General features: G+C 45.3%; 1 protein-coding gene across 7 annotated transcripts in view; it reads right to left on the minus strand.

The window, feature by feature from the left end:
• Nucleotides 1–3,613: 3,613 nt before the first annotated feature.
• The window catches only part of MYO7A (myosin VIIA), a 56,893-nt gene continuing 36,473 nt past the window's right edge, over nt 3,614–24,033 (minus strand). For 4 of the 7 annotated variants that reach the window (XM_041461919.1, XM_041461916.1, XM_041461915.1 and 1 more), the window contains 23 exons: nt 23,029–23,156; nt 22,375–22,501; nt 18,939–19,058; nt 18,056–18,229; nt 16,669–16,896; nt 16,086–16,256; nt 14,987–15,104; nt 14,580–14,706; nt 14,296–14,465; nt 14,003–14,193; nt 13,326–13,450; nt 12,448–12,605; nt 11,805–11,958; nt 11,535–11,690; nt 11,072–11,177; nt 9,275–9,388; nt 8,102–8,189; nt 7,198–7,304; nt 6,813–6,998; nt 5,853–5,969; nt 5,296–5,379; nt 4,647–4,766; nt 3,614–3,947 (listed from right to left, as the gene is read on the minus strand). In XM_041461919.1, coding sequence (XP_041317853.1) covers nt 3,858–3,947; nt 4,647–4,766; nt 5,296–5,379; nt 5,853–5,969; nt 6,813–6,998; nt 7,198–7,304; nt 8,102–8,189; nt 9,275–9,388; nt 11,072–11,177; nt 11,535–11,690; nt 11,805–11,958; nt 12,448–12,605; nt 13,326–13,450; nt 14,003–14,193; nt 14,296–14,465; nt 14,580–14,706; nt 14,987–15,104; nt 16,086–16,256; nt 16,669–16,896; nt 18,056–18,229; nt 18,939–19,058; nt 22,375–22,501; nt 23,029–23,156 — 3,159 coding nt within the window. In that variant the 3' untranslated portion in view covers nt 3,614–3,857. Of the gene's footprint in view, nt 3,948–4,646; nt 4,767–5,295; nt 5,380–5,852; nt 5,970–6,812; nt 6,999–7,197; nt 7,305–8,101; nt 8,190–9,274; nt 9,389–11,071; nt 11,178–11,534; nt 11,691–11,804; nt 11,959–12,447; nt 12,606–13,325; nt 13,451–14,002; nt 14,194–14,295; nt 14,526–14,579; nt 14,707–14,986; nt 15,105–16,085; nt 16,257–16,668; nt 16,897–18,055; nt 18,230–18,938; nt 19,059–22,374; nt 22,502–23,028; nt 23,157–24,033 lie in introns of all 7 variants that reach the window. The other 3 variants (XM_041461921.1, XM_041461920.1, XM_041461918.1) reach the window with 3 other exon arrangements.

Consider the following 24,033-nt stretch of genomic DNA (forward strand, 5'->3'; position numbering starts at 1 on the left):
GTGTTCTCCATCCCCAAGAGAACACTATCCCCACCACGATGGTCAGGTGCTGCTGGCTGGGTCATTACTATCGGTACCTTTCTATAACACAGCCAGGGGCAACTTTGGTTTTCCTTTTCCCCACTCTTGCCCTGCCACAGAGCTTAACAGGACAATCTTCTCCCCTTGTCTGTGGGCGAGGGCATGTGGGGGCTGAAGGACTTTTAGTGTCTTGGCCATGTAGCTACTGGGACTGTTACCAGTAAGAACCACTTTTCTTCAGAAGGATGGAGCTGTGTGTGAATTGGTCCTACCAAGTGTTTGCTTTTCCCTTGGGGAGGTTTGTACACCTGTACTATAGCCTGGGATTTATTCCAATTTTTATTTCTCCCAGTGGCTGCTGGCACACAGTGGGGAGGGGGCCTATGCTCTGTAAGGGAGATGTAAACATCTCTCAGGTTTAAGCCATATCTTTCTACTTGAAGAGAAAATATGTTTTTTGTAAATTGCAAGTGATGTTTTAAATACATTTTATCTCTCCTATCCTGTTTTGTTCTTATTTCAGCAAACTGGGAAGGGGAAAGAATGCGATAGTCTTTAAGAGATCTAGACTATTGACATTTCTTGTATGTGAGCATTTTGTTAAATGAAGTGATCACAAGTGAGAGGGCAGCATTAAGTTTCAGTTATCTGTGCTGAGAAGCACCCAAACCTTTCCAAGTTGCAATTTTGGAGTATTTTGGAGGCTAGAAATGCTAAAAATGAAGATCCTCCTTTGGAAAAAGGCTAAAGAGCTGATTAATTGTTGTAGAGCAGCTCCAGATCTATGAACTATGGGGAGTGGATGGTGTTAAATCCCCCTCCCCGTGCCCTGCATACATAGGTGGTTCATAACTTTTTGTGGTACCACTCACGTAGGAAATGTGAGCAGCAAAAGCAGGAGGTGGGGAGTGTGTGGGTTAAGTGTGGTGTGCGCCATGGGCTCGTCAGCCTATGCCTTGGTGTTCAAGTGAAGGACTTGGCTGTGGCTCCCCAACTGCTGCCTTTGATGTACATTGGGAAAAGCCACCTCAATGCTCTTTGATCCGTGTTATCTAGCTGCTGCTTGGCGAGAATGCACTGATAACTCCCTGTACTCACCCTCCTCATCCTCAGAAGCCTTGCCTAGACAGAGCCTGGCCAGTAAGACCTGTGGTTTCCTTTAATGTCTTACACTCTATCGCATCTCAGCTACTATTTTTGTTGCTTCTCAGCTAGCAAGGTCTGGCAACCTTGTTAAGCACATGACTGGTCGTCTGACTCCCACACACAGACTTTTCACCCAACACTTCCTACATGCAGTGATTAAGCTCAGAACTGGCTGGAAGATTCAGCCCTTGTCATAGAGGACAAGCAGTGGAGACTCCCAGACTTTGGTGATTTTTTTACCCCAAAAGAAAATATTTCAATTAATTTCCAGTCTGGGTACACTGATGGTTTGTTCCCCCTTGCTGGATGCTCTCATCAGGAATTGCACAGTGCAAGGAGGAGTCTTGTCCACAACAAGAACCTGGGAGCCCTGATTCCACCCGTCCCCCTGGAGACGTCACCAAGACCGCACAGTGCAGAACAGCCTCCCACAAGCCACTTGATGCTTTTTAATTGGAGTATTTCACTTGGACATACGTTTTTTTCATGTTACATCGCTTGGTGTGAATACAAAGAGGCCAGCAGATGCTAATACATAAGACACACAGGTACACACACACAGAGCCCCAGCCCTGCCCAAAATTATGGGGTGCATGGGATGCCAACAGAGCTGTAAGTGGAGGGATGGGGTGGTGGCAGGGGAAAGATGACCCAGGACAGCTCTGGAAAACACTGCTGTGGTGCATTGCCTGCTGAGTGTGCAATGGGTGGCAGGGATGGCTGGAGACTCAGAAAAAGCAGTGATGGTGTGGTGATGATAGGCATGTGTCTAAGGACAGGTGAGATCCCTGGGACAGCTGGAACATGGCAGCTGGGGAAGGGAGAGAAATGTCGGAGATGGATGGTGAGAAGGCAGCTGGGCTCCCAATGTAGCCCTGGTGTAACCATGCTCCCATCACCAGAGTGCTTTGGGTAGGGATGATGGAGGAAGGGGATCTCCTAGCAGCCCTGTCTGGCTGGTGGATGTCCCCGTGCAGCATCTCATTCTCTTTGATGGAGCAACCAAAGTCGTAAGTCACTGCTGCGTCCCACTTGAATGTCACAGTCCTCCAGGTCTGGTAGGCAGGGCTGCCAATTCTGCCTGGCACACCCTGGTGTTGGAGACCTGAGCTCAGCTGAGCTTAACAGAGCAGCATGTGACACCCCACAATATGGACTTCCACAAAAGCAGTCAAACCCAACCCAATGCACAGGACCATGAGTGGCCCCAACATCTACTGAGATCCACTCAGTGTTGGCTACACCAACACTAGATCTTGGTGTACAATTTTCCCCTCTCTTGATACCCCACACCCAGCCATGTCTTCCTTTGAAGCCTGGATTTTGGAAAGGCACCCCCCAGGCTTCTCTCCCTGCATCCTTCCAGACACAATATGGTTTTAGGCTCCTCTCTGCCAGCAGGTCCCATCTCTGCTCCAAAGTAGGTTGGTCCGCACTGTGTGACATTGGGTGGCAGATGAGACACACAGACAGCAGATGAGTACAGCCAATCAAAGATGGAGAAAAGACCACCAAAATCAAGGGTCTGCCCTTGCTGTGAGTGGTTCAAGTCCAGCTAGGACTCATGAAGAGCTGCTTTACACAGAAACACACACAAAAATCACAATAAAATCATCAGCTGGTACAAACCCGATGGCCAAGTTAATGTTTGAATTACAGCCCAACATAGGCTCAGCTTCAGTCTTCCAAACATGGGGTGTTCAAACCCCCTATATCCATATTGAAGTTTGCAGTAAAAGTCAAGGTTAATGGTTCTGGACACAGGGAGCAAAAGGAGATCATTAATTTTCCAAGCTTCGCTTCCAGCTGAACCCTTAGGTTGAGAAAGATGTGCCTTACTCAGCCTCTGGCAGTCATGGCTCTTGGGGAATCTCTGGGCAAGGGATTGTTCTGCAGGTCAGCATCCAGATACCGGCACAAAATACAGGATTTTTTTTTTCCTTTTTAATATTTTAAAAAATAAATAGAAGAAGAAACAAAACTTTGAAATTTGTTCTTTAAATATTTCCAGCATTGCATGGATAGGACTTTAGTACTCTAGCCTGTTCGATCAGTAGTTTGTTTATTCTGATTCCTAGTTAAAATGTGCTCCTCCCTGCCTGCTTTTTCTTTCTGTACATCTTAAGAACACAGTGTATTCATCTGTAATGACTAAAAATCAAGCCCTGCAGTGTTCACTGGACATCTTTCCAGCATGGGTCAGGGCTCTCTTATTCCTCTTCAAACCTGAAATTCCCAGAACTTCACCAAAAACCTGTTAGCATCCTAACAGCTCTCATATTTAAGAAAAAACAACAAATGAAAACAAAGCAAGCTACACACACACAGACACAGACACACACACACACACACACAAAAATCCTCTTCCAAGAGCCTTTGTGACCTCCTGCTAGAGTGTCTTTGCCTTGGTCACTCTCTGAGAGCAGTGGTGTCCCCTGGAAATCTTTGAGGTGTAGGATTGAGTTGGGATGAGGGTGAGGAAGGTGAGTAGGAGGTCAGAAATAGTCATCTTCACTGGAAGGGGAGGTGGGATTGGAGCCCTCAAGGTCAGAGTCCATTGAACTCCCTGATGGTGTTCGGCTCATCTTCCACATCTGGGAGGCAAAGTTTCTTGCCCAGCTGCACGGGTATCCCACAGCCCTCAGCTGGTGAATTAGCCCCATGACCATGTGCCAGTGGCTTCTTGCAGTTCACTTGCTACCCTTTGCACTCCTCTGTTTGCTCATGGCTGTTAGCATCTGGCTGATGTACGAGGTCAAAAGATCATCCATCTTGTACCCCTGAGGAGGAGAGGGAAGATGTTACCGGCTTCTAGAATACAGCTTACAGTCTCTGGCTTGAGCCTCCTAAACACACTGGCTACCAGGTCTTGCCTTGCATATTTTCAGGTACATTTTGACCTACATTTCACCATTCTCTGTGAGTGAAATGTCACCACCACAAGGAACACTAATTGTCCAAACGTTGCAACATTGAGATGGAGGAGCTCGCTGCTGAGGCTCACTACATAGGGAGCTTTGGATAGGGCATAAATTTTCAAATGGCCAGCAAAATATTGAATGCCTCAGATTAGTAACAATTAATCCAAAAGGAACTTTTATCCTTTGTACTTTAAGATAGTCTAGGAGGAGGTTTATTGCTGTGATTGCTACTAGGGACAAGCTGGGTAAATGGTATTGGTTAAAGGGCTCAGGAGTACCCCTTGAGCCCATATCAGCTTTAATATGTTTTTCAGTCTAGTTACAGGGAGCAGTCCCTCATGCTCCTGATATAGCAACATCCCAAGCACCTTAGGCTTGCTTGTTTGCTGGATGATGGAGCAAGTGAGAGCCCTGATTCATTGAGCAGAGCCGTAGGAAAATCAGAAGAAAAAAACTGTATCAGCATCTCTTCTGAGAGACCACTTTCAGCCCAGAGAATTCCCGAGACACAACTTGCTGCTGAAGTCAGGATTTGGTCTAATCTTTAACACTTCTTACCAGGGAGGTCTCACAGAGCAGCTTGCTTCCTCTCACCAAGTTGCCAATGGTTATGTGGAAATACGTGTTGCCACTGCTCCAGTTGGAGATCTTGGTGAAGGGGTGAGTGATGAGAATATCCTGGTGGGAACACAAAACTGACACTCAACATGCAAGAGAGCCTCAATTTCCATGAGGGGCTGTGGACACTTCTCATTGTCCCTATTCACTTTCCATCACAGCAGGCCAAGGATGTCTGCTGTGATGAGACTCATTAAAATGGCAGGTCAAGACTCCAGGTCCTCCAGAGCTTGTGAAGGACTGCTACACTAGAATGACCATGCAGGTGGTGGAAGTAACTAGTAGGTTCTCATTTATTCTAACTCCTGTCCTATTTCCTGTGAAACGATTAAGGAAAGAGTATGTGCACCCTCCAGGTACAGAGCTCTAATAGTTGATGCTCCCAACTCATATTTTGTTGGAAAAGTCTGGGCTGGCTCTGTGCAACAGTGAATTTCTGCCTCCAGAATATTTTCTGTCTATCCAGCCTTTTTAACCTGGCTTAATGAAAACTCACTAAGTACTAAAAATCAGGCTCCTTGGGATGTCTCCCCTGAGGGCCTTGGGAGGGGGCTCAGGAGAATCTGGTGAACACCCATGTTTTGCTTACCTTGGTTTTGGGATCAATGAGGCTGACTCCATGCTTATTGATGGCAATTAGGAGGATTTCTGGATAATTTGGCTCTGTAGTTTGCTGTTAGAAAAGAGATTAACTGGTTAGGGGATGTGTCAAGCAAAATCAGACCCCTTCTATTTCCTCTCTGCCTGTCTTCTCCTGACAGCACTGGCTGCTACTGTCCTTGATGGAATTGTAGTGCCATGGTGGATGGTCTGGATTTGGTTTGTGGTAGGTAGAGACATATCCCTTGGAAAATCACAGGTTTCCCTTTGCATTGGCAAAACAGAGAAGAGCTGTTGTGTGTTCAGCAGTACAACTGTGGGAATAGCCCCAATGACTGAGATATGCTGAAGCTCTACAATGCTTCTGTCTGTGTAAAGAGACACAGCAGCAATAAACAAGTGTATTTGCCCTTTACCAATTCAGAGTATTACATTTTTCCTTGTTTCATCAGGATTGTCCCAGTCTGATTCAGATCTGGAACCCCTCTGTGGTACAGGGCTCCCAATCTTGGCTAAAAGCTGCCAGAGAACCCCCAGGGCAGGTACCTTCACTTCAAAGAATGCTGATCCAAATGTAGGCCACTTGAAGATTATCTTTAGAAAGGCAAGCTTGGCTTCTTCTCTTGTTTTGCCCGCGTGTTTGTTGTAGTATGCCACGATGGACTGCAACAGAGAACACAACAGAGATGGAGGGCTTGCAGTACCTGGCACCAGGGATATTTGCAGGCAAGGAGCATCAGTTCCTTAATGATAGAATCATAGCAGAGTTTGGGTTGCAAGGGACCTTTGAAAGGTCATCTAGTCCAACTCTCCTGGCTGCCTTCCACTAGACCAGGTTGTTCTGGGTCCTGCCCAACCTGACCTTGATGTTTGGTTCTAGCCTTTGCTCCAATAACACTTCAAAAATGTGCTGGCTGGTCACCAGAGCAGGGCCTGGAACCAAGGCAGATCCTTCTTAGATAAGCTGAGCTGGTGACTCCATTAAAGAGATTATTAATTGTGATTATCCAATTTATGCAGGAGAGGAGACTGAGAGACCTTCAACCCAGAGATCCTGATATCAGACAGGAAACAGAAAGCACTTATTGGACTATTTCTTGACAGTGAGACACCTCTAATTTTTTAAGGCTAGACTTTGCATTTGTGCTACAGCTCTCCCTGTGTAAAGCAGGAAGGATTATCCCTTCACTTAGTAGTCTGCATTAAATGACAGAACACCTCTTCACGAGAACATCTCTTAGCATGTTTCCATCTGGCTTTGCATCCATCAGTACAGCCACAGTCTCAGGACAAAAAAACCTGGGGCAAGGCATGTGTATGTGAACATGCATGTACAATCTCTCCTCTTAGTGGTGCCAGGGAAGCTGAATCTCTGGTAAGGCTCCAGAAGGACCAGGTGTCACTGATTTTGGCAGTCCAACTTCAACACTGAATGTCAGACAAGTCACCTGAGAGACTGGGCTTCTCCCAGCCAGGCCTGGTGTATGAATCAAGCTGCTAGATTACCCTTTTCCAGTCATCTGGAGAGAGCTGCCGGATGAGGTCCTGAGGCACCAACTCTTTCAGGAGTTTGGGGATGCTGGGGAAATAAGACTTGTCATCCTCAAACTTGACCCGGTAGATGAGAGCTGCCAGCTGCAGGACCTCTTCCCGTGAGCACTTGTGGTAGCCACGCAGGTACTTTGGTAACTCCTGCATGGAGGAAAGAACAACAGAAAGGTAGAGAGGATGTCTGTGGACCTTCACCCTCACATGTGAAATGGAGTTTGTGGAGGTATCCAGCCCCTGGCTAGCAGACTGTTCCCCGGGAACATGTGCAGATGGTCAAGCCTTTGCAACCTACTCCTAATCCCTCCCAAGTCTCCACTGCTACTGCAGAGTCCTGGCGCACCTGGTAATAGTGGAAGATCGAGTCTGCCATCGAGTCTTTTCCAGGCATTGTGTTGGTCCACAGTTTTTTCATGAAGAACACTTGGTAGGTGAGGGAAGGCACTATACCTGTGCAAATGAAGCAAATGTAACAGCAACTGCGTGAGTATCAGCTGGCAATCGGTGTCTGCATCCAGCAGTGCCCATGTGCCACCACAACCTGCAGGGACAGGGGCATTCACAAGGCCAGCTGTGCTCTGACTTTGCAGAAAAAACTACATCACTGCCATGCAAAGCTTTAATAAGGTGGAAAAAGTGTCTGGGTTCACTTGCACAACTGTACTTCATTGACAGTACCCATGCCTAACACAGGACACAGGAGTTGTACCCTGGAGGCACCTGTGTCTTGCAGCCACTGGTAAATTCAGCAGAGCTGCACACAGTTCCACTTTGGATGTGGTCAGTGAGGTGAGATGAATCCCATCACTGAAACCTTCCTGCAGGCACTTCCTGAAGAGATGCCCTCCAGCAGGTGCTTCTCACAGGGGCCAGGACTAGCCTTGGAACAGAGGTTTTGCTGCTCCTGGATGGACCACCTCCAAGGTGATGTCCCCAGGGATGGTGCAGAGGGTGCCATCCCCACCAGTGTGGCCCAACAGATCACAGAAACACAGAATCACTGAGGTTGGAAAAGACCTCTGAGACTGAGTTCTGCCATTAACCTAACACTGCCAGGAGCATCACTAAACAGTATCCCTAAGCACCACATCATTTTTCTGAACACTAGAGGACAGTGATTCCACCACTTCCCTAAACAGCCTGTTCCAATGCTTGTGGCAGACTATGTGGTCAATCTTGTTTGAAAGTGCTGGAGGGCGGTAGGAAGGCTGTGCGTGACCCATACTGGCAAAAAAAGTAATCATTACCATCTTTTGCTGGTCTTGCTTTCTTTATCCAGTCTGTCAGGTGTCTCACAAAGTCAAAGAAGAAATCTCCCTCTGGCACACTGATGACCTGGGGGACACAGCACATAATCACGAAGGCTGAGCAAATAAGTCATACAGTAAGATCACAGAATATCCTGAGTTGGAAGAGATCCAGAAAGATCATCAAAGTCCATCTTCTGGCCCTGCATAGGATATCTGTAAGAATCACACCATGTGCCTGAGAGCATTGCACACACACTCCCCTTGAACTCTGTCAGGCTTGGTGCCATGACCACCTCCCTGGGGAGCCCGGTCCAGTGCCAAACCACTCTCTGTGTGAAGAACCTTTTCCTAATATCCAACCTAAATGTTCCCTGACTCAGCTTCATGCCATTCCCTTGAGTCCCATCACTGACCACCCCAGAGAAGAGATCAGTGTCTTCCTGTTCTCTTCCCCTCATGAGGAAGTTGCACACTGCAATGAGGTCTCCTCTCAGTCTCCACTTCTCCAGGCTGAACAAGGCAAGTGACCTCAGCTGCTCCTCACACACCTTCCCCTCAAGGGCCTTCACCATTGTCATAGCCCTCTCTACCAGCTTTATTTCCTACTTTTATTGTGGTTCCCCAAACAAGCGGCAAGACTCCACAGGCAGGGTTGGCCATTGCCCAGCCCATGTCCTGTAGTTGTTGCTCACTGCTTTGCACTTCTTACACTGATGTGTTATAAACTGCTGATGTGAGAAAGCCAATGCTAGCACCTTGCTTCAGGCTCTGTCTCTAATTTCACCCATTACTCCTTACTGCAGCTTGTTTCACCACAGCCCTTCCTTTCCCCTCCTGATGACTATCTCCATAGATTTCTCCCAGTTGCCAGAGGCAGCTCTAAGCTGCACATTTTTCTTACTTAGTCCTTTCTTATAAACCCAACTCTGCAACAGGCTAGGAGAGCTTTGCCTTTCTGTGCTTTAAGTCTTTTGGGGTGACTGCTGTTAAGTCAGGGCTGTGGGACTGCAAACCTCACCTGCATCAGGTCAGATCTGATTAGGAATGCCACAAAGCTTGTAGAGAAATGCTTCACACCACACGCCTCTGGCCCCACCAATGTGTACCTACTGGCAAGCAGGTTGTCCTGGGTACCTCAGGGCTACCTCAGCCTCTGGGTGGGTCACTCACCTTGTCAGAGATTTTGACAAAGAGGCTGAAGCCCTCAGAGGACTTCAGGAGCAGCCTGTTGGAGATGTTCTGGCAGAAGTCCTTGGCTTTCGTGCTGGATTCCACCTCAAATGCCTACAAAGAGAGGAAGATCACCACTGCTATCTAAGGGTAAATTTCCACTTTTTGCTCTCTTTGAGGAGCTCCAGGTGCACATGCACAGAGGGATTTAGATGCCCACCACCAGTGAAATCAGCGATACTGTGGACTGGGGCTCTGGGCATTGGAAGAGATGTCTGCAGAAACTCTGTCATGCTACTGCTGTACCATTGTGCTTTGTGATGCTGTATCTTTGTGATTCTGCTGGCTTATCCAGAGCTCTCCAGGCAATGCAAGAGATTTTTCTGATCTAACAGTGAAGTGTCAGAACTCTTTGCTTGAGGGAAGAGGGATAGGAAAGACAGAGTGAGAAACCAGGCTGATTTTTCCCAACTGTCTCTCCAGTGATGATGAGGAAGTCAGACGCCTGGCTTAGACTAGGTCTAAGCCAGATGCCTGGTTTCTAGATAGCTGAATAGAGGGAAAATGATTCCTCATGTTTTATGGATGTTTAGAAGTCTGTCCCATTCATATGCACATCCCAATTCTGGTTTTGCCTTTTGAGCTATGCTCAGCATTTACATTGCCTCAGTTTTGCTCTGCCCACTTATTGAGATTCAGCTCATAGCAGTTCAAGGAACTTAAGCTTCTGACTACCACATGCACAACTGCAACCACATGCAACCAAGCCACCAGGACCCACGTTCCACATCCCACGAGAGTCTGATCTGGGGTTCAGTGCTGCTAATGCTCAGCACCATGTCAGTGCAGATGCACGCTGTACTGGAATGATGCTACTCTGCCAGTCCACCTGGTGACTTCCATGGCCAAATGGATCACAGCAAACCCGTCCAAGTGTAGAAATCCCCACAGCCTCCTTCTACTGGCTCTCACACAGATGCATGCATATGAAGTAGTGTCATGCTCATTGCTGGTCATGTAGGAAAAAATGCTCAAAGTGATGAGAAACCCCAAGAGTTCCCTCAGCTCTCCGTTACAGATAAACAAGGGCACTTCCAGCTGCTGCAGGGGAATCATCCTTTTCCTTCCATGGGTATGGACTGTTTTACAAATAAATAAACTTGGAAATACACAAATTTATTTGTACCAAGGGGTATGAGGGAAGAGAGAGATGTAAGCCTCATAGGAAGACAATTCAGTAGGTGAGACAGAAGTATCTGCAAGGACATGCCCATCTGCTCTGGCATCAATATGACTAGCTGCCTTACCAGCATGTAAGGTGCTTAGTGAGAGCTTCCTGAGTGCAGGTATGATTTTTGTGTCATCTCAGGTCAGAAGGGGTAATTTCAGGTATTGCCAGTCCTGCAATAGTCTGCCCATTTCCCAGGGGGGCCCATCATGGTACCCCTTTGGGTATTGTTGGGTGGACAATATATGTTGGTTTAGGCTCCAAATAACTGAGAGCCAAGGTCTGTGAGCTACTGTGAGAGAATGGATGAGCCCATCCAGTTTCCCTCTTTCTGCAGTCATTCTCTAAAGCCTCCAGTGAACACCAGCAAAGCACCCATGTCTTGAAAAACACAACTTGCAACAAACCTGAGTAGACAAGGATGGATTTTCCTTGTTAGGCTTTGGCCCAGAGGCTTCTGGAAAGGCTGAGTTTTTCTGAATCAGAACCAATACTAGCCTCTTCTGAGATTTTAATAAGAAAATTGACAACCATCCTGACAGAAAAGAATTTCCTTCTCCCCCACTTACCTCATCGGTGTCATCAGGGAAGTAAACCTTGTGGAAGATTTGGGTAGTTTTGTGCTGAATGGCTTCTACTTCTACCAGATGGGGTGGGTATTTTCTGGATCCATTCCTGCAAAACAGAAGGTAGCAAGTGTCACAGCATCATCATAGCAAGAATCCTTTTTTAAAATCTTCCTTTTTTAATGCATATCCTTTTTGAGTAACTTCAGCTACTTTCTCAATATTATTTTTCCTCCAAAAAAGAAAAAAAGTTACTGAAATGGACCTGGATGAAGTTGATTAATTTCTATTTTTATGCACTACTTATCAGTAACCCAATGTCCCTTTCAATCAGTTTGGTGGAAGAGAGAGAGGCTGTGAGCTTTCACTGTGCCCCCAGTCACCAAAATATCTCACAGTTGTATTTTTTCACACATATTTGGATGTTGTGGTACAGTCAGGACTAGAAGGTCTTCCAGTGCCATACCTCAAGGCCTTCTGGAGTCTCTGGATGCAGTCTGCTGCCAAGGGGTGATGTTTCCGGGATTGCAGGAACCTCTGGACATGGGGCAGGAGGATGTTACTCGGAGGGAAAAGGCCTGTACACAACCACAACAGCTCCCAGCCTTTCTCTTCACTGTATCTGCACAAGAAGAGATCCAGGAGGAAAAAAATCACTTGTGGCACAGACACTTCATATCTGCTTTGCCCAACACAGTCTAGTGTATTTGGGCCAAGGGGAACGAATAACTCTTACTTGATGTGGTTGTCTGTGAGCTGCTTGAGGGTCTGGCAGTAGATTTCATCCTTTAGGGGTTCAGCTTTCAAGGCACCTTCAAATATTTGGTCTGTCAGCTCATTGACTGAGCGGGTCCTTTTGGAGGGGTAGTCACCCATATATTTCAGCACAGGTGGGAGGCAGGAGTCAAGGATGAGCTAACTGGGATATTTGGTGAAGGCCCTCTGTTGATGGTGTTGTTAAAGACATCCTAACATGACTACAGAAGTGACTGCAAAGGGATATTCAGGCAGCAAACTCTATCTCCAAGGCCATGTGGACTCATTAGGGCTGTGGCCATCCACAGCAGGTGCACTTGGCAGAGAGTCAGCTGAACCAAGCTAGAGCAGAACAGTGCTAGTGTGTGTGGACCAGTAGGACTCAAGAACTGGTCCCTGAATCCTCACTGATTAAGAAGTAGACACACCTCAGATTTCAAGGCTGTTTAAGGTACAAATTTGTGGTGCAGACCCATTTCCAAGCCTGTGACATGGTCCCACAGCCCTCAAGAGGGACCACAAACCTTTCTTTGGGCTTTGCTTGGCGCCCTAAAGAGGCCCTGCTCAGTCCTTTGCTTATCAGACCTCTTGCCCAAGGGGACTCCCAAGCAGAGGAAGGATATCAATAAAGGCCATACAGGCTTCTTGGGACAGCTCCTCGCTGCCCAGGATCTTCTTCAGCAGCGGCTGTTTGATGGGCTCACGGGTGTAACACCACAGCTTGTCCTTTCCACGGCTCTTGGTGATCATGACCCGGCTGAGGGTGTGCTTGGGAGGTGGTCTGGTAGCAAATGCAAAGCAAGAGGTGGAGAGATTACAGGGATGATAGCAACAGCTTGTGGCCAATTTTCACCTAGGACAGTTGCTCACAGCACCTGGCTAATGAACTCTTACATCACAAAGAACATCATAATTTAGCAAGTATCCAGCTCCAGTTCTGCTCAAAGAGAACCACTTGTGCTCTCCTATGGCTCAGAAGAGTCTCATAGACCCTACCGCAGCAATGACACCACAATCACCTACCCTATCCCAAAAAACTTCTAGCCACAGGAAGGATGATGGCAATGAATGGTCAGGGCAGCCACACTGAAAGAATATTACCTAGCAGTAGAAGCCTGACAAGGGGAAGACATCTCAGAGGATCCAGTCTGCCTGTTTGGATTGCCAGCCCATCCAAATAGAAGTGGGAGCTTTGATCAGCTGCAGTGATACACATTTAAATTTTTGGAGCTGAAATGAAAATGTCTATATAACCTAAGCACATCCTCCCACATAATATTAAATTTCAAATTGCTACACCTCTGATGAGAATAAATCCTTTATAAAACCTTGTCTGTGGAAAACCTGCAGCTCAAATGCCATGATCTAAACCAGAGGTTGCCATTGTACAAAGCCATGCAATTGGGTATTCAGAGTCTTTTCCAGTAGCAAAATTTACCTCATTCCTAAGCTACCTGCAGATGGACTACTATAATTTTTGAGAATGGTTTAAAGAAATCACCTAAAATAGTCATAGGAAAATTCCTCCAAAGTGTATGGCTTTACTCTTTCTTCACTGTCTGAAACTGCCATCTGAGAGGTTCTGATAACATCTTGTCGTTGGTCAGGGGTCATTGTGACCAGGGCCTGTGGGATGAAAAGCTCTCTGTTACCTGGTGTATTTGAAATAAAATATACCTGATGTATTCAAAGAGAGGAAGCAGATACCAAACAAGAACAGTAAAAATGAGAATAATCCATCAATTCTCATTAACAGCCAGTTAGAACTGTGCAGTTGTCATTTCTCTATGCTGTTCTCAGTCACTGATGCAAGGAATAACAAGTATTTCCATAGCGTGGATCACTTCCTAAGGAAGATAATGTGCTCTGGAACCTACAGCTCCATATGTGAATGTAGCAGTTCCTTTTAACCACAGTACACCTTTAAGCAATCAGGCCAGCTGGAAGGATTTAGCACAAGACATGGATATTCCAAGTCACAAGTTTGTGGTGTCCTGAGTGCCAAGGTCAGAAGAAAGGCTGAGATCACTTCTGCCTTGGACAACATGTCACCTCTCTCATCCACTTTGGTTTCTGCCTTACGTTCAGGGAGACTCTGGCCAGATCTAAGCCCTTCACAAAGGGCTTTGATCTCCCTGGACATTGTACCAAGTTGTGTAATTCCGTAAGACTGCTTACCACGATCTCTAATGGAGGCATGGTGACGGTGGGCAAGACATAGACGGAATCAGTTGGGAAATCCCCTCTCTGCTTGGTCCGTTCATTGAACCCATTAGCCCACCCCGAGTTCATCACTTGTTCTCCTGTGTCCTGGTCCAGAACTATCAGGTCTCCTTTAAGGAAGCTGAGGAACCCAGATTCTTCTCCCACTGCAAAAAAACCCAACCATTGGTTAGAACTGTTGGTTTTTTTCCCAAACTCCTCAGGAATATTTAATCTATGTCTACCACTGAGCTGGGCTATTTACTTGCCTGGATTTGGGTTGTCTTGGAGAGTGACGACATACTTGGATCGTTTCCTTAGTCCTTCAAGGAAGGTCACCACCAGATCCCGGATATCCTCTGCATTGTTGGAGGTGAAAGTGTATTCATCACCTTTAATGGTGGCTAGGGTGAAACTCTGCCCTTGCAGCTTTCCTCCTCTAGGATATATTTTTATAGGAGACATAAACATGAAACATAATGACATCCAGAGGCAAAGCCTGAAAAAAGACTGATCTATGGTGAGATTGTCAGCCAAGTCTGTTCCTCCTTACCTGCTGCTTGAAACAGCTGTGATCTCTGGGAAAGAGAGCTCTAAGAGAACCTGCTCCTGTTCATCCACAAAGTACACCCCTGTCCAGTTGACAGCTACAATCACATCATTTTTAGGCAGGCTTGGCCCTGGGGTTAAGATAAGACATTCAATCAGCTCATGAAGGGTCTTAGGATACAGAAAATGTTTCAAAGGAGGATGCAATTATCAAAAAGCTCTGTGTTTTTTTAAGGGAGAGAAATAGTGGCAGACCCATAGCCTGAGCCATTGCTAATCAGGATGCAACAAAAAATAATGTGTCCAAAAAAGACCAGCTAGATGGTCCTCTTCTTGTCTGTGGAATCCCCATCTCTCCTTCCTTTTGCTTTAGAGCATCTTGTGCTCTGCGGATGTGCTCTACTGACTCACCTGAGAATTTGAAGGCTTCATAAAACCGAGAAAACAGCAAAGGCCACTTGAAACGTGCAAAATCCACTACTTCTTCCTTAACCTTTTTTGGGTCTGCCCTCTTCTGAGTATAAATTCCCTACAGAAAAAGCAAACCACAACCAACATGAAGCAAAACACAGTTATATCCTGGAAGAGAGCAAGGAAAATCAAACCATGTAACCTGTGGATCTTGGAACAAATATTAATGGAAGTCTCAGTGGTGCTAAGGGCCAAACTGCTACAGGAACAAGTGACAGTTTGGTCAAAGTCCTGGTCTTCAGTTCCCACTTTATGGAATAATCTGACTTGGAGAAGGCTGGGCAAGCATCTGGAGGGACCAATCTCAGTGAGATTCATCTCACTAGACTGTGGGTTTCCCTAAAGTAAGTGTTTTACTTTTCAGCTTTTCAGCAGACACTCATCCCTTAAGCCCCTTATTTAGGGCATCCTTAGACACCTGCCACTTCTGTACAAAGCTGACAGGCTGATGGGGGATGTCCAAGATCCAAGTGAATCCCTGTGCCTCCACTGACAGTTAAGTTGAGGTGAGACTCCCTATGCACATGGAGATGTTTACGTAGTAGGGATCCTAATCTGAAGCTGGCTCCTGATGTTAAATAAGTGTCCATCCTCATGCCAGGAACATCACCCCTCGTGAGTGGTCATGAGTACTGGGTAATGAGTTATAGGAAGTGTTGTTGTGTGAGAGTGTCACAAATGTTCTCATTGAAGCCAGGGAGGTTTTATACAACGCTTGGCACAATAAAGTCCTGACATTACCCACAGACATGAACCACCTCTGTAATACAACTGGTAACACCACAACCTTGTGTAACAGGAATGCCGCCCCTGAGATGGTGTTTTGCATCTCACAGTAAATCTTTGCAGGATGTTTTTTGTCAGATCTTGCATAAAAACCAGTGGTAAAGCTGAATACAAGTACAAGCCCTGCCCTTTCTCACTGTTTTAGCTTCAGGCCAGGCTAAGAGCTGAGCTATGATGTCTGACACACGTTCAAAAGGCACATGAAGCTATTGAAGCATGATGTGGTCCTCGACAGGTGATCTATTGTCCCCACCTTTTTATGTGCAGCTATAATGAGCTGAGCCCATTTTTCCACTGTTTTTGAAGCTGTGATCTCTCTGTCAGGAATGTAGGATGGAATTAGATTTAGCAGCCTTTCCAGTACCATCTCTGACCCATAGTCCACATAGTACTGCTGGGAAGCCAGTTCTGCTAGATCTTCCTCCTGTGGGAGCCAAACAAACCAAGTTAATGCTGTCACCAAGTCATCACAACATCCATCCTCCACCACTCAAGAAGCCTGTTGTGGAGGCTGGGTGTACTACAGAATCATGTGGGCACGCTTCTTTTTGGCAGAACTTCAGCTTTTGCACATCTAAAGTTCATAACACTGACCAGTAAAAGCTATGATTAAGCCTTAATGTTCATTGTTAAGAGTGCTCATGCAGCACACGGAAGCATCCAAGCCCAGTCAAGAAGATCTGATTGCTGTAGCTCCTGTTTTCCAAGTGAATTACCATAATGCCCAAGTTAATGGGTGTCCAGGGAGGAATATTTATCATCCCCTTTGTTGTAACCTATTTCACCATCTCAAAGACACTTGCTGGACCAGACTGGGAGCTGCTGAGGTCACGTACCTTGTCACATCGGTACTCCCCAAACTTCACCCCTCGCACGATCTGTTGGTAGATGAGATTGGTGGCCACGTTGTCCTCACTGGGGTTGTGCCAGGGGGTGAAGATCTCCTTCCTGAAGAAGAGCCGCCATGGTGCGTTGCGCTCCTGCGCTCCCTGCTCCTTGGCATACTGCTCACACTGGGACACAGCATCCATCACGTGGTCATTGCCACTCCCCAGCGAGGACACCTAGGCAGGGCAGAGAGAAATGTGTCATTCACCTGACCAAATAGGTCAGACCATTTTAGGTAGAGAGATCTGCTTTTGAGTCACTCAGACTGCCTTTATAATCAAAATAATCAATGGTTCTATGTCATCTAGCCAGCCAAGTCCTGCAGCATGGCTGGGTGAGCCATTCCATTTTGAGCTCCAGCTTCCCATCCAGACTGAAAGGAGAGCATCAACATGATTCAGCAAAGCCAATGGTCCCATTTTAAACTATTGTTGATTCACACTGTGCTTTGAAACACACTGTTTCAAAGCCATGGGCTTGGATCCAACCTAGTTAAGTAAGCATCAGAAAAACCCAGAATAGAAGAGCCTGTCTTGTTACAGAAATTTACCTGTCTCCTCACTGAGGTCTGCCATAAAGCCCCAAAGCACTATATCTCCTCAGACTTAGCATCCCTTGCTGAATGTCTCCTCAAAAAAGATGAAGAAGACAGAGTATAAAACCATTTTCTTCCCCACATAGAGGCAGAGGTGGCCACATCTCTAGGTGAAAATATGCTTCATCCTCTTATACAGAAGCTCTTGGAATACTTGAATTTCATTGATTTATAGCTGTTGTCTCACCTGATGAAGCTTTACCCCTCTCATTTATGCTCACCTGTATTTTAACAGAACTTCTGAAAATATATATGTTTTTAGGTTAAATAAAGCAGGTTAAATGCAGGCATGGCAGTTTGGATTTTAACTAATTTCAGAAGCTTAATTTCAACTGTTACCTTTCCAATTAAATTTAATTGGCTCCCTTGCATAAAAATCGAGGTAGGATGCTTTACTGGATATTCATCTCTAATAAGCTCAACTGAAAGTAAGAGAATAGCATCTCGTAAGTTTGTAGGAGGAAAGGAATTTCTGAAGGTTTCTGGTCCACCACACTAGTCAGAACAGGTGCATCTTTGAATGGGTTTCTCTGTGAAATTTTCCTGTTAAATTCTGAATATCTCCAAGGAGTGAGATTTTCCTACAACCCAGCTGCAGAGTTTGACAACTCTTTTTGTGAAAATCGTGCTGACACTAGCACTGTGGAAATAATCCCTCTGCCTTCGGGAAGTTATGTGACAGCAAGGAGAACCTCCCCCTTCTCTCCCAGAACTATTCAGGAACAGAACTTAAAACATACCTTGTCAAAAAGTGCAATGTAGAGCGAAAAGCCAAATCGGTCCTTCAGGCTGATTTTGTCGGCCAAAGAATTACAGAGCTCTTTAGCAGTTGTTGCAGAGTCTGTCAACAGTGTTTTTGTTGTCCCATCCATAAATGTGACAGGCAGCATGATCGGTTTCTTGGACTTGGTCGCCTAAAGGATTAAAGTCAAACTTTATAATGTTACATGTATTTCAATAGTATTTAACTGCATACTCTTCCACCCCACTCTGGAAACTACTTATTAATTCCTGATCCCACTGACTGGCTGCTTTTCAGTGCTACCACACCATATTTATCAACAGGATAATGTACAGTCAGCCACTGGAAGCACTTGGAAGTCACAGATATTTTATTTACTACATTCAGTCATCAAGGTGCCTAATCCAGAAGATAAAAGCATGCTTGGGAATGCTCACGGACACTAGAACACAGCTGTATATGCTTGCAAACCAGTTTAGAAAATGAGCAGTTTTTGCACAAACTGCCTGTTCCAGCTATAATTATCCCCAAAAAAGCCCCAGGGACCATTCATGGGAGGCAGTTTGCCTGCAGCCACCTTCATCTGGAAGATAGTTTTTTGAACACACAGGGGCTTGCTCTGTGCCAGCTGGCCTCAATGCCAACAGCACACTTTTAATTTACAAATACTGATGCAGCCAAAAGGATTGATCTTCAACATACTCTGGAGCAAATCCAGGATGTACAGGGAATGCAATATGTTGGAATTTCATGAAAATTGTTGACAGAAATAGGCATTTTGTTGTCCCACATTCTGTCCTGACAGAGATGTGGCTCTTGTGACAGTGAAAGGTTTAAACCCTAAGCCCCAGCTCCCTGGGGAGGACATGGAGGGCTCATACCTGCAGCTCCAGCCAGCTGGGTGGCTGTGTCCTTGTCCCATTGGCAAACGTCCGCCTCAGCCTCTCTTCACAATAGGGAGCATAACCTGGGGGGCCTCCGTTGATGAAGTTCCTTAAATACTGTTGGCAGCAGGGAACACATTGTTTAGACCTTTGGCTTAAGAGGCCAAGCATTTGCAAAAAGTAATGTTTTACTGGAGAAAAGGCCTCTGTGACTAATGACAGTGATACCACTCAGGCTTGGATGTTCCGACATCAAATCACTGGAAGCAGAGAGACAGTAGGACAGTCTGCACCCCTGCCTTGTTCTTCTACTGTGCATTTCTGGCCTCAGAGGAGATAAGATACCAGACCAGACAGACCTTTGATCGAAGCCAGAGCAGCAGCTTTTCTGTTCCTGCTATTGCTGCCAGTGATTTCTATCTTTGTATTTTAAAGATGTGTTATAAAATGCTATTGAGTGTCAGCCAGAAAGATGGGAACAAATGAAAAATATGTGTAAGTAATGATTGAGGGGGATTGTAAGTGAATGCCACTCAGAACATTTATCTATCTTTCACAGTGATATTAAACAGATATCTCCTTAGTCAGATTTAAAATACCATTTTGGCCTAAACAAGAATTTGAAGCACTTCAGTGTATGTTAAAAATATAACCACTTTATTGTGGAGAAAATTAAATCCAGTGATTTCCACAATATGAAAGATAACACACTTAAAAATATTACACAAACATCTTGGCCAAAATGTTAGCTAAGACTAATAAATCTGTGAAGCTATTTTTTTTCTGAGAGACTTTGTAGAAAGATAAGAGTTCTCTGAACGATAACATACAGCTATTCCTTCAGAAACACAGACTGCTTTATAACACTGCCAGCCATAAATAACATGGCCAGAGAGACAGATATCTCTGTCAATCCTAGTTTACAGAGACTATGAAGTACCTATGTAACACAGCCAGGTAACAGAGATGAGATCTGCTGCAGAAGATCGTAAATGGTCGATGCAATGTAAAAGTGTAGTTCTGATTATGCTATTGCTAATAATGAACTACACAATTACATATTTTTTCACATTTCTATTTCCTTGTGACTGAACCTTCCCACCTAGACCCACTGTTGGTTGAAAGAAAGGAGTAAAGAACAGGAGTGCTAATGTGCCTTGGCCCATGTTTAACACATGATGCGATAAAGGTGTCTAATGGGATCCAAAGCGTAACTTGAATATCTGGGAGCTGGAATACATATTGAAGACCTGCCTCATTATCAGCAAAATCCTTCTCAAAATGTTCAGTTCTAATTGATACTTTGATAGAATCATAGAAGGAAATAGATGCCATCCAGAGGGACTTGGACATGCCTAAGTGTTGGGCCTTCATGAACCACGTGAAGCTCAAGAAGGACAAGAGCAATTTCCTGCACCTGGGCTGGTGTAATCCCAAACACAAACATAGGCTGGGCAGAGAATGGATTGAGACTAATCCTGGGGAGAAGGACTTGAGGGTATTCATGGACAAGAAGTTCAACATGACCCATCAGTGAGCACCCACAGCTCAGAAAGCCAAACGTGCCCTGGGCTGCATCACCAGCAGCGTGGGCAGCAGGGAGAGGGAGGAGATTCTGCCCCCTGCTCTGCCCTAACCAGATCCCACCTGGAGTGCTGCATCCAGCTCTGGGGCCCTCAACACAAGAAAGATGTTGAGCTGCTGGAGCAAGTGCAGAAGAGGCTGCTAAGATGCTCAGAGGGCTGGCGCACCTCTGCTATAGAGACAGGCTGAGAGAGTTGGGGCTGCTCAGCCTGGAGAAGAGAAGGCTCCAGGGAGATCTTTAGAGCACCTTCCAGAACTTAGAGGGCTACAAGACAGCTGGAGAGGGACTTTTGATAAGGGCATGGAATGACAGGACAAGGGGGAAGTTGCTTTAAACCGAAATAGGGCAGGTTTAGATTGGGCATAAGGAAGAAATTATTTCCTACGAGGGTGGGGTAAGGAACTGGAACAGGTTGCCCAGAAAATTTGTGTCTGCCTCATCCCTGGCCAGGCTGAATGGAACTCTGAGCAACCTGGTCTAGTGGAAGGAATGCCCTCCTGGCAGCAGGGTTGAACTAGATGACTTATAAAGATCCCTTCCAACCCAAACCATTCTATGCCTCTATGACTCTATGTCTGAGTCTCCAGAACTGCTTATAAATTATTTCTGACAAGTGCTTCACTATCCTAAAGTAATCTTCTATTATTAAAGATTTAAACCAACACAGCTTCCTGCACCATACTTCTCAGATCTCATTTCCACATATAATTTAATTTTCTGTGACTTTGCCAGTGATTTATCTTCTTTATTAGATTTCACACTGACAAGGCCTGGGGATGAAGGAGGCATTTCTATTCCTGGCTTCAGCTCTTTCAGCGCTGAACACCCAGTACCTAATCTTATATCTATGGAAATAAATGGAACATCTTTATTTCCAGTCAGGCACTGGGACAAATTGTCCAGGGAAGTGGTGGAATCACCATCCCTGGAAGTATTAAAAAAAAAAAATGCAGATATGGCACCTGTGGACATGCTTTAGTGGTAGACTTGGCAGTGGCTGGACTTGATCTTAGACATCTTTTCCAACCCAAACAATTCCACGACTCTATAACTCACCTGGAAAGCAGACTGTTCAAATCTAGGCAGCAGAACTTTGCTCAGAAAATAGAAAATGCTTAAGAACAGCCTGATTTTCAAAAGTGTCAGCCACTTGGCATTCCCCATTGACTTCAGTCCTGCTGATCCACAGTGCTGCTAAAGATGGCTTGCATGTCATCTCATGTGGCTCTTTGGAATTGGATGTTCTCATTATGACACATGATGGGGAACACAGCATCATTCAGAGAGCACCTTTGCAAATGTACTTCCACATAAATTAAATCCTTCCCTTTCTATGTGCATTTTTTTAGCATACATTTATATTTGTAATTGGCTGTGCTCTGTTCCTTGCCAGTTTTGGTAGAGTAGGTGCCTGAGGTCAGACTGTCAAAGCCTGTAAAGGCTGAATGCACAGACCTTTGCATATAAGAAACAGAGAAGAAATGTGGGCTATTCTGGTTGTGTAAATTCCACTTGCAGGCTCCCACAAACAAATTTCCTACCAGAAGTTACTTAACCACATCTTCACACATCTATATGCAGGAGACATCATGTAATTTGGTTGTCTACATTATCTTTAGAGTGACAGGAAAGAGACAGTCACTTCTCAGGAGTGACTCATCTGATTGACATTAGACATTGAACTTGGGATCATGAACAATTAATTTCCTTAGGAACTCTGTCATCGTAATTTCTGGCAAAGACGGGGATTCCCTCTACTGTGAAACCCAAGAGAAAAGCTGGTCCCATGAGTGGAAAAGAAAATGTATTGGTAGATAATTAATTAGACAAATGTCATCTACAATTTACCTTCACAAACTTCTCAGAAGGAGCAAAACATCCCACACAAAGAGACATCAGTATCCAACCCCTAGCATGGCTGCTTTTGGATGGGTTCTGAGTCAGCTGCTTGCAGATTTGACAGTAGATTTCATCCCTACAATAGGAATAAAAAAATAATTAAAAGTTAAACAATAAAAAGGAGAAATTATTTAACATTAATTTCTATTAATAAACATATAAATTGGCTAAACCAGAGACTAGCAAGTGCCCTTCATTTAACACTTTCCAATTTTTGAATGCTTCATTTAGCAGCTGAAATGAGTTTGAGTTTTTCATTAGCACACCATTAAAAATATTCACACAAACAAAAGAGATACAATAGTCAAATGGAAAACAGAGTAGTAAGGAACAAGAGTGGGCATTTAAAAGAACAATCCAGTGTCATTAGGACTTTTAGAAATGTTTGAATCTGTTTGCATGGTCTTTCCACTGGGCCTGATTCGGGCAGTAAGGAACATGATCCAGCCTAGCCTGCATTATACAACATAACCATAAAAATAATGAAACAAGAGCTTTGTAAACCTGCAGATAATATCAAACTTGTTTGAATAGCTCAAGAAAAGCTCAAGGAAGAAGAAATGGAAAGAATGGCATGTTCATGCCTTTGTTTTGATTTCTAACCTTAAGGCTGGCCTGAGGATGCCATTACCAATAATGAAATGGAGCTTCTCCAGGTTGGAAGTGGGTCTGTCTTCGAGCATGCTATTACCCTGCAGTGTAGACTCACCATCGTGAAGTCTCTTTGTCACCTGCCAACCAAACAAATTGGTCTCTTTCAGGACAGCCAGTTACTGTGTCCCCCCCACCCCCATCCCAAGTGTGTGGTGCTCCCCCAGGAGGACTCCTCCACCAGCCAGGAGGGCTCTCAGAAGTTCTTCCATCTAGGATTTTAACAGCAATGGGAGGGTTTGACTGTATTGGCTTTAATCATGTATGGGTGAAATTAAAAATGGTCCTGTCTAGTTACACTTCCACCTGCTTGGTCCTTTCACAGGGTTTCTACAATGGTACCCCCTTGCATCCCAGCTCTGAGCTGGTCCTGCTGCTGGGACAGGGCCACAAGGGTCTCTGGAATAAACCATCTAATTGCCAAGGAGGACCTGTCCTTTAATCTAATCACATTAAAATAATCATCAATGTTTTCACTGGCAAAATGGACCCATTCCCCATGCTAATGGTGCAGCTGAAACTGCATAAGCATGGTGCTGTTTGTGAAAACAAGGATGGCATTTGTCTGCCTAGCAGCTCACTGTCTCAGCTAGTCAATCCCATCTCCATTTACAGAGATGGACATTTCTATAGCATCTTCAGAGCCCATTAGGGTGAGCTGGATTGGGCCCTGTTTCTCCCCACTGACCCCTTAGGGAATATCTCACAGAGCAATCTTCATGCTCTCAAGCAGCTGCAGCCAGGTAAGATGGTGCCTGCTCTGGAAATGGGCAGTCTATCAATTGTTTCCATCACCCCCACCTGAAAGATTTATCATTCTTCACTCTTTTGAGATGGCATTTCTCAAAAGCTCTCAGCCTGGGATAACTGCTCCCACAGGGCGTTTTGTCCCTGGCACTGGAGTGGAGCAGAGTGCTGTTGGAGACTCCACCTCTGCTATCTACGGGCAGGAAACTA

Source organism: Pyrgilauda ruficollis, unplaced genomic scaffold, assembly GCF_017590135.1.
Source record: "Pyrgilauda ruficollis isolate IOZ18807 unplaced genomic scaffold, ASM1759013v1 scaffold158, whole genome shotgun sequence".
Classification (NCBI taxonomy): Eukaryota; Metazoa; Chordata; class Aves; order Passeriformes; family Passeridae; genus Pyrgilauda; species Pyrgilauda ruficollis.